The 10,070-nt window shown below is 40.8% G+C and overlaps 1 protein-coding gene across 2 annotated transcripts in view; it reads left to right on the top strand.

Moving 5' to 3' along the window:
* SLC25A33 (solute carrier family 25 (pyrimidine nucleotide carrier), member 33) overlaps nucleotides 1-7,201 on the top strand; it is a 31,820-nt gene extending 24,619 nt beyond the window's left edge. For both annotated transcript variants that reach the window (XM_012662633.1, XM_012662634.1), the window contains exons 4-7: nucleotides 441-541; nucleotides 2,708-2,774; nucleotides 5,273-5,553; nucleotides 6,723-7,201. In XM_012662633.1, the coding sequence (XP_012518087.1) occupies nucleotides 441-541; nucleotides 2,708-2,774; nucleotides 5,273-5,553; nucleotides 6,723-6,925 (652 nt within the window). In that variant the 3' untranslated portion in view covers nucleotides 6,926-7,201. The remainder of the gene's footprint in view (nucleotides 1-440; nucleotides 542-2,707; nucleotides 2,775-5,272; nucleotides 5,554-6,722) is intronic.
* The last annotated feature ends 2,869 nt before the right edge of the window (nucleotides 7,202-10,070 follow it).

The following is a 10,070-nucleotide window of genomic DNA, read 5'->3' as shown; positions in this document are numbered from 1 at the left end:
CTGAAACACTGTGTGATGACTGTTCCTGTGTGATCCCGACTCATCCAAAAACAGTTCAAATTATATTTGACATTCTTATTGTGGTATATTTTAGAAATGTTATAAATTTTAAGTTTTACACTATGTGTTGGTGCTTAAAGGATTAACATTTATCTAGAATGAAGAATGTAAGAGAACTTTGTCTATGTAATACCAAAATGTCATTTTCCTCAATTATTTTGAACACCTCTATCATCACTAAATAATTCCTGTAGAGGCAAGCAAGAGCTTCCTAAAAGTACCTGTAGCAGGTTTTCGTCTTAGCACAGGTGCGGGCAAGCTTTCGGTTACTTGTCAACGTGTTTCCCATATTATTTTCTTAAGTTTTCAGATGTTGCAAAGGGACACACATTTTATTGCGCCATAATGATTTCCTTATAATGTTCTTTTTGTTCTAACAGGGCTGTGTACTTTGCATGTTACTCCAAAGCCAAAGAGCAATTTAATGGCATTTTCGTGCCTAATAGCAATATTGTGCATATTTTCTCAGCTGGCTCGGCAGGTATGTTACCCTCATGAATGGAGACAGTTTCTCACTTTCCTAAAGCATGTGTTCTGCCTAACAGTTTTTCCAGGAATTAGAAATTAGCTCCCTGGCTTTCTTAGCACCTAAAATTATTTTTCTAAAGCTTTGTGTTAGAACTGATAGGATATGAGTGTTTGAGAGCAATTTGTAACTTGATTTCATTTTCTTAGACCACTAAAGCTTTTTATTCTCTCTCAAAATTTACATGTTCTGTGCATGCTACAGGCGTTATGTTCTTTTAAAGGAATATTAATAGGTTTTTCATGTCTTTCTGTTTCCCCCTTAAGTTATTTTCTAAAATTAAAGCTGCTTTCTTTGCAACTCCCACGGTGTCCAGCACATCCTGTGTGCAGTCGGCACATCTGTCCATAACCAGCTGGGTTGTCCAGTGCAGGTGCAGGGCTGGCGGTAGAGAGTGTCAGTAGGGGCACTGACAGCTCACGAAGCGTCTATTCTCTTGAGGGAGTCATTCCACTTACTACAGAAAAGTCAAAGCAGCACTTTCTCCAGGAAGTATTAAATATTTTAGATAACTTAAATAGGCATTATAAGCTTATAAGGTGTACACACCAGTTTCGTCAGCTTTTATTACTCCAAATACAAGTATTAGCAACCCATCTGAAAATTTATAGGCAATAATTTCTGGACCCTGAGTAGAAAATAATGTTAAAATGGCTTCACACAAGGAAGCCATTTCTACTAAATCAAGAACTCTGGCCAGCCACAGTTGCCTCACTCCTGTAATCCCAGCACTTTGGGAGGCTGAGGCAGGACGATCACTTGAGGCCAGGAGTTTGAGACCAGCCTGGGCAATATAACAAGAAAGAAAAAAAAAAAATTAGCTTGGGTGTGGTGGCTTACACCTATAGTCCCAGCTACTCAAGAGGTTGAGAGATAGAAGAATCACTTGAGCCTGGGAGTTCAAGGTTGCAGTGAGCTATAATTGTGCCACTGCACTCCAGCCTGGACAACAGAGAAAGACTTTGTCTCTAAAAAAATTTAAAAATAAGAAACAAGTTGCTCTGAGGAGGAAAGACAGAGTTCCAAAGCAGGTTGAGGTTTGCTTAATAGGCTAATAGTAAGTTAGCCATAAGTTAAAGCTGTCAATCAATTTGTAACTTTTGCAGAGTTAGAAGAACCCTGCTCTCAAGGGAGTTATTTAACCTAGTATCTTCCTAGTACGTAATGAATCTGCTTACTCAGCACTTACTGTGGAGGGCATTACATATTAGAGAAGAGGCACCATGTCTCAGACTAATACCATGGTGTTTCTTTTTTTGATTGGTCTGGAATGATTAGCAGTGTTAAGATGGGGAAGGCTTACTGAAAAAATGGTTCCTATAAGCACATAGTCTTAAAAATTCAATATCCTGAAATGATCAGGTTTTAAAAGTTCTAAGTGTAGATTCAGATAAATGGAGATTTAGTTGCCTCTATTCCAAGTTAGGTATAGAATAACCTTTTGGATTAGTTCATCAACTTTTTAAAACAAATTATTTCTGGGTCTGAAGCTTATAGATTGAGTTTTAGGATCGTTTCTTGTTTACCGTAGGAACCACATTAATAGAAATATCAACAGCACCACCTAGAGGTTGAAAAGACGACATAGGGCTCTAGAAAATTGAGAGAAATTTATTTTACGCCCAACACCACCAATAGGTGTTAAACTTTAGGGGACTAAAGTTTCCATCTGCAGTATAGAAATGTAACTGTGTCCTACTACCCGTTTTATCTGTTGAGTGTTTTTTTTTTTTTTTTTTGGAGACAGTCTCCCTTTGTCACCCTGGTAGAGTTCAGGGGCATCATTGTAGCTCACTGCAACCTCAAACTCCTGGGCTAAAGGGATCCTCCTGCCTCAGCTTCCTGAGTAGCTGGGACTACAGGCACACTATCCCACACCTGGCTAAATTTTCTATTTTTAGTAAAGATGAGGTCTCACTCTTGCTCAGGCTGGTCTCAAACTCCTGAGCTCAAGTGATCCTCCTGCCTCAGCCTCCCAGAATGGTAGGATTACATGTGTGAGCCACCGGGCCTGGCGTCCATTGAAATCTTGATTTCAAAGTTTATCATATGATATAGACATCTTTAGCAAACATTGAATGTATAGTGATGATGACATTTTTTGGGTTTTTTTTCTTCCAGCTTTTATCACAAATTCCTTAATGAATCCTATATGGATGGTTAAAACAAGGATGCAGCTAGAACGGAAGTAAGTTATTAATTGTTCCTTCCTTAATATAAGAATTCTTGGGGATTTTTTTGTCTTCCCCCAATTCTAGCTATGGAATGAGATATTCAAGGGCTGTCTGGAATGTATCTAGCCATGTAATATGTTCTCATTATGTTAACAATGGCTGGATGCTTTCCAGACAGCTCTTGTACAGAGTCCTTAGCTATCCCCTTGTTTTTTCTGAATCTAAGCCTATGTAGAAACGCCTTTTGCTTTGAGGTTTGTATTGCAAGCATTGTGGGGAGATGAGGGCCCACAGATAACAAACAAGGGAAGACAGGAAGTTCTCTCAGCAGGGTCCCTGATCTGTAGCCCTGACTTCTTCTCAGACCCCTTTGCAGGCCCCACCCCCAAGTTGAAGTGCTGTAGACTCTCGTCTGGACTGATGGGAACTTGCCACTAAGGGCAGGACAGTAAATGCCTTTAGGCCCTAGAAGGGTGGTTTTAGTCTCCAAGACCCTCAGATACACTTATGCCCTCAGTGTTCTTTTTTTTTTTTTTCTCAGCCTGAGTAGAACAGCCAGCCAGGGTTCTTAAATGTTTTTTTAACACATTAAGTAACAAGATCTAGCAGCAGTCCAATAACTACTGTAATTTCAAAGAAGCAATGATGATAAGGTATCCTGTGGTATTTGTGACAAATGTGATATCTTTGTGTAAAATCATAGGTACAGCCAGGCGCAGTGGCTCACGCCTATAATCCTAGTACTCTGGGAGGCTGAGGTGGGAGGATTGCTTGAGCTCAGGAGTTTGAGGTTGCAGTGAGCTATGATGGCACCACTGCACTCTACCCAGGTCAACAGAGTGAGACTCTTCTCAAAAAAACAAAAACAAATCACAGGTACTGCTAATCCTACTGTGGCCTGTGACCTACATTCATGATTGGAGTAATGCTGACTTCAGTTAGAGATTGGGGCTAAAGATACCATTTCCCCCCCAGTCCAAGTTCAAGGAACTGCCTGAATTTTATCTGAGATCTCCTGTGTTACTGTGTTGCCTAGAAATGTGTGCACTAGAAACTTCCAGCTAGTCCTGTCTCACCTTCAGCCTCCTCTAAAGAAAGGAGATGGGAAAGCCCCAGGAAGGGTAGTTAGGGCCTGCATTAGTAGCCTCTGCATTCGCCTTTGACTCCAGGTTCCCCCAGCCCATCCTACCAGAAAGCCTTCTGAAATGCATCAGGGCTAATTTGAACAGATTGCTCAGAATCTTTCAGTGAATCTCAGTTACTCTCAAGGTAGAATCCCAATTCTCTGGCATAGCATTCAATGGTCCTTTGAAATTTTCCAAAAATGTCATAGACTCTTATGCTTCCAGCTCTGCTGAGTATGCTGTCCCTTACCAGGAATCCCTTTTCCCCTTGGTTGTGCTGACACTTCCCCTGGAAGCCTTTGGAAATCACTCCCAATTCGAAGTGTTCACGTAGTGTCCTAATACCACCTCTGTTTAGCAACAGATAAATAAGGCCATCAGCTCAGGTCTTTTATATGCATACTGTTCTATCTACCTAGTAATGGTCATGCTCTGAACATTTTAGAACTTTGTTAAGGTGGGCTTTGTTAATATTTGTCCCTCAACCGTGAATATTTGTTGCTTGCGCTAGTCACTGGGGAAACAGCAGGGAACAAGACCTAACTGCTGCCTTATAGAAGCTTGCAGCTGTACAGAAAATAAATAAAAAGAATTATAGTTTGGTGGGATAAGGGGCCTGAGGTGCTACTGGACTCTGGAGGTCACCAAATGCAGTCCAGGCTGGGCGAGGAGAGCAGAGGTGGGGAGGTCTTCCCGAGGCAGCAGCATCCACCCTAGCGTCTCAGTCGCCAGCTGGAGGCATAGTGAAGAGTGCTTTGGGCAGAGGGTGTGTTCGTGTGCAGAATGAAAGCGTGGTTAGTTCTGGGGAGCTGTAAGACGGGAAGTCTCCATTTGGAGACTAGAGCAGCAAGAGAGACCACCCTGTACTCACCAGCCTGTCAGAATTCTGGTGAATTTCCCTTGAGTATTTTCCTATTTGTATCATAATTACAATCATCGTTCACATATAATTTTGTCCTCCTTTCTTCTGAAAGCACTCCCTGTATCTCACTGTTGTCATGACTATTTTAATCTGGTAGATGTACTATAATGTACTTATCTACGCCTATTAGATATTTGGATTGTTTTGATTGTAGTGGTGTTATGGTTCCTCTTTGAGGAACGTCATCCTCGGTATAGCTGTTTCTCAAATTAGGTCAAAGCCTGTGACCGTGTTTTCGTGACTCCCAAAACAGATGCATGTGCTCTCCTGTGGGCCTGCCAGGTGTCCAGCTAGTCGGCCTGGCCTCACAGTGGCCGGGGCATAGCCGACCACAGTGCAGGGAGGACACATTTCTCCTGCTGCATAATTTCTCTGTATATTCTGTCACTGTCTTTTGTGACTTGTCAGGGTAGTTGGGCTCACTGGAGTATCTTTGAACAGCCTGCCATTGATTTCCTTCATGCAGGGTGAGGGGCTCCAAGCAGATGAACACACTCCAGTGCGCTCGTTACGTCTACCAGACAGAGGGCATCCGTGGCTTCTATAGAGGATTAACTGCCTCGTATGCTGGAATTTCAGAAACTATAATCTGTTTTGCTATTTACGAAAGTTTAAAAAAGTATCTGAAAGAAGCTCCGTTAGCCTCTTCTGCAAATGGGACTGAGAAAAATTCCACAAATTTTTTTGGACTCATGGCAGCTGCTGCTATTTCTAAGGGATGTGCCTCCTGTATTGCTTATCCACACGGTATGTTTTGCTTTTTTCTTCCAGAACAGCAAAACAGGTGTCAGGTTTGTCATTCCTCAGTATACTAGAGCTCTGTAGCACAAACTAAAACACAGATACCTGCAGGGAGGGTAAATGAGTACGAGTGGAACTGGCTTTCACTGCGTGGATGTGGGTCATGTGAGTAGTGGGAACCTTACTCAGCTCTAACTGATCATGGCCAAAACTTGCTGTGCAGAAATGCAGGCCCTGTGGTGCTAAACTTTTTATATTTTTAAAGAAGCCAAAAATCTGGATTTTATTTAAAATTCTTTGTTTCAAAAAAGTTATGTAGGAGCCAAACTTAAACACATGGCTTCTACTTTGAATGGGATGCTGAGTAAGGCTACTTTGGGTAAGTTTATTTTTAAAGAGTTATAGAATTATCGTCCTACTGGCCCAGTTCATAAAAAATGCTTAATTTATTGTGCCATGAAAAACAGGTTTTGTTTTCAGAAGCCTCCTGCACAGTTAGCCATGACAAATGCACATGGTCAACTCAGTAACACCATTCAGTCCCCATTGTGTGCTGGGGCACCAAGCTAGCCCCAAAGGGCCTATGGAGAAGAAGTTGGTGATGCCTTCTGGGGCCTGAGGTCTGTGTGACAGGCAAGAGTGACAGATGTCCAGCTGTGGGTGCCTGTGGCAGGGAGAAGGGCAAAGGCTTGAAAAGGGAAGAGGGAGGAGGTGGCTGTTAAGCTGGACAGAGTGGAAAAGGATTTGAGGAGGAGGAGAAAATTGAGTACAGGAAAATAATTTGTCAAAGATACTGCCATACTTCATACAGATTACACCTCCAGTGAAATTAATGTTTGTTTAATTGGGAGTAGAAAACCATGAATTATTTTAAAATTAAGTTGGCACTCAACTAAGCTTTTTTTAACCCCTTAAAAGTTATTTTATACTTGTGTGTGTGTGTGTGTGTGTGTGTGTGTGTGTGTGTGTATAAATATCCCTAATTGACCAATTCCCAGAGTTGGAAACGTTCTGAACGAACTTTTCTTTGCCTGTCTAGGTATATGACTATCTTGTCCAAATAGAGCTAAGATGGCAAACAGACATAGTTGGATATTGACAATTATAGAGTTGTGTGCTTTGGATTCTTTCCCCATTTTATTTGTAGCGTAAAAGTGGTATTTCTCTCTCTGCAGAAGTCATAAGGACACGGCTCCGTGAGGAGGGCACCAAGTACAAGTCTTTCATCCAGACAGCGCGCCTAGTGTTCCGGGAAGAAGGTTACCTCGCTTTTTATAGAGGACTCTTTGCCCAGCTCATCCGGCAGATCCCAAATACTGCCATTGTGTTGTCTACTTATGAGTTAATTGTGTACCTGTTAGAAGATCATACTCAGTAACAGGCCAGAAAATTGTGCTCTAGAAGAATAAAACTGAAAAACTCTAGAGAATTTTTTTTCTATTGATGTTTAGAATGTTTGAGACTGAAACAGGGAAGGCCATAAAGTATCTATCTGGTCATATCACCTGTTGGACATTTCCTTTTGGATTCGTGCTTTCTGGAAGGTTTCAATTCATTAACGTTAATAGTTAATTATAACTTTTTTTTTTTTAACTTAAGAGGATTCAGGATTAAGCAGCAACTAAATTAAATCATGCTATTTAATTTAAGTATACATTTGGTTTGTGTCCTCTTTTATGCTCACTGTACTGTAAACTGTAGCTAAGGACCTAAGTATTTCAGTGAAACATGCCCTAGAAATGCAGAGAAGGATAAAGTCAAAATGCATCTTGTTTCTATTCTGACTTTAAGATCTGACTGCTGGACAGGGAAGAAGTGTCACATTTGGTGGTGCTATGTGTACCAGGACAAACTTACTAGCTGTTTCTCTCCTCTGTATGTTTCCACTTCTTCATACAGATTGATAATCTAAGCTTTCAGGATGCTGAGATGAAAAAAATAAGTATAACTTTCTGACATTAAATATTTTAAACTATAAATATTTTCCTGAAGTTATCCTCTTCATTTAAACTAAAGGCAAGAGCTTTTAAAGAACCGTTTATCAGTTGCCTAGCTCCTGGAAGTTAAGCCCAGGTACCTTGTGAGTGTGCTACAGCACAGCCTCCCAATTCCGCTTTGAATGCAGAGTGTGACGAGGAACAGCTGTTCTCGCTGAGGTCTTTCACCCTGTTCTTACATCTATCTCTGCTCTTGGAGAAAAGGAGCACAACTCGGGACTGTTGCCCATCCCTTGGAGAGTTTGCTTTTATTCTGACAGGAGGTGTTGGTATTGTTTAAATACCCCAGCTCAAAGTTACGAAATTACCAGAATTTTATTCCCTCATTTTTAAAGCAAATTTAATAAGGGAACAAAAAGATGGTAATAAGACAGAAAGCAGGTAAAACCAATAGTCTTCCATTAGCTCCCTGGAATTTGAGTGTGTGGTACATGAAGGCTATTTTTCAATCTGAACATCAGTAAAGATTGTTCTAATACTGATGCACTGTAGTTTCAGATCCAATTGTGGAAACTCTGGCAGGGAAGAGGAGGATATTTCCAAGTTGTATTTAAATTGAGTTTAATTTTGTTCACCTTTATACAGTCATAAGGGAAGCTAGCTGGTATTCTTCTACTGTCTGTAGTTTGCTTCAACAACTTACCTAGAAGCCAAAACGAGTGACTTTAGTCAAGCTTCAGTGCTTTTAAATGCATGACAGTAAAGCGATTTCCAGAAACTCATTTTAACTCTTTCATGGTGGCACTTAGTAACATTTTAATATTCACATTCCTATTTTAATATTTGATGATACTTAGCAACATCCTCCTATTTTAATATCCATATTAAAACATGAATTTTTCCCCAAGATTTTTATCCAATATGAAAGTTAAAATTTGGTTTAGTTTTCACTGATACATTCTTGAATGAATAAATTTGATGTTAACCTAGTATAATTTAGTTCTCTGCTTCTCCTGCACCAGGGCATTGAAGTAAACTTGAGCACCCAAAATGGGAAGACAATAAGCAGGAAAGAAGTGCTAAAGAGGCTTGTTGGATTTGAAAATTGGAAGTATCACTGTTTGAGCTGTTAATGGAGAAATCCCATCATTTATTTCACTTCTTCACAAGCTTAGTCATTTGGATTTCATTATTTTTAAGTAATCATATATATACACGTATGCACACACACATTACGCCTTTTAAAACCCTCACTCCATAGCCAGTGTGTGCCAGGCACTGTGCAAAGTGTTAGGTATCTTCTCATTTAATTCTGACAACCTTGGAAGTATTGTTATCATCCACATTTTTTTTTTTTGGAGACAGTCTCCCTTTGTCACCCTGGGTAGAGTGCAGTGGCCTCATCACAGCTCACTGCAACCTCCACCTCCTCAAGCAATCCTCACCTCAGCTTCCAGAGTAGCTGGGACTACAGGCACGCACCATGACCACGACACCTGGCTAAATTTTCTATTTTTAGCAGAGACGGGGTATCACCCTTGCTCAGGCTAGTCTCAAACTGCTGACCTCAAGCAATCCTCCTGCCTTGGCTTCCCAGACTGTTAGGATTATAGGTGGATGCTATGCCTTAAGTGGTTCATTCATCTGCTCATGGCTGGTGAGAGCATCAAGACTGCAAATGGAAAGGCCTTTGCTTGGATATTCACTTCCAAGAAAGAGGAAGTCCAGTGCATACTCAAGTCAACCCTTAAGGGTTTTTTTGGGTTCCTTTCACTCTCCCAGACCCTCCTTCCCAGCCAGCGAATGTGCATGATTAAGGTGGGGATAGATGAACTGGCGGTAGGAACAGAGATAACATTTGCCCTGGACCCATCGCTACCCACAAAGAACTTACAATGTTGACCTCAAAAAACACTGCAAAAGTTGTCAGAACACTGAAACATTGTGTAATTAGATGCAAACATTTTCTTTTTTTTAAACTAGTAGTTTAGCTCAAGTTAATAATGAAACACAGTTAATGTTCTCTAATCCTCCCCATCAGATGATGAGTGTGCAGTTCAGTGTTAACCATCCTCTATTTCCTGCAGACACATAAGGCTTTATTCAAACTTCGGATATTATAAAAATCAATCTGCATGTTGCTTTTTTAAAAACGTTATCATCCTTTCAATGCAATAACTCTAGCTCTGATATTCTAATGGTTGCATTATGTTCTGAATTATGACTCTTATGACTTTATTCAACCTAGTCCCCTATCCATTCGCCGCGCATGTTGCTTTTTTAAAAACGTTATCATCCTTTCAATGCAATAACTCTAGCTCTGACATTCTAATGGTTGCATTATGTTCTGAATTATGACTCTTATGACTTTATTCAACCTAGTCCCCTATCCATTCGCCGCAAACCAGCACTGAACACATAGGCCTGGGTTTGGCTAGAGTCGCTAGACTATGGGAAGACAGGATTAGCAGGATAAAAAGACTAAATTACAAGCAGTCGCTTACGCCCCGAGATGTTCCCTTTAGTCGCAGAAGGTTAGTGGACCTTTTGCAGCCTGAGCTCCAGGTCCTCGTGGTGGGCGTGGCT

This window comes from Propithecus coquereli, unplaced genomic scaffold (genome assembly GCF_000956105.1).
Source record: "Propithecus coquereli isolate 6110/MARCELLA unplaced genomic scaffold, Pcoq_1.0 Scaffold77, whole genome shotgun sequence".
Lineage (NCBI taxonomy): Eukaryota > Metazoa > Chordata > Mammalia > Primates > Indriidae > Propithecus > Propithecus coquereli.
This window is presented reverse-complemented; position numbering and strand designations above follow the sequence as displayed.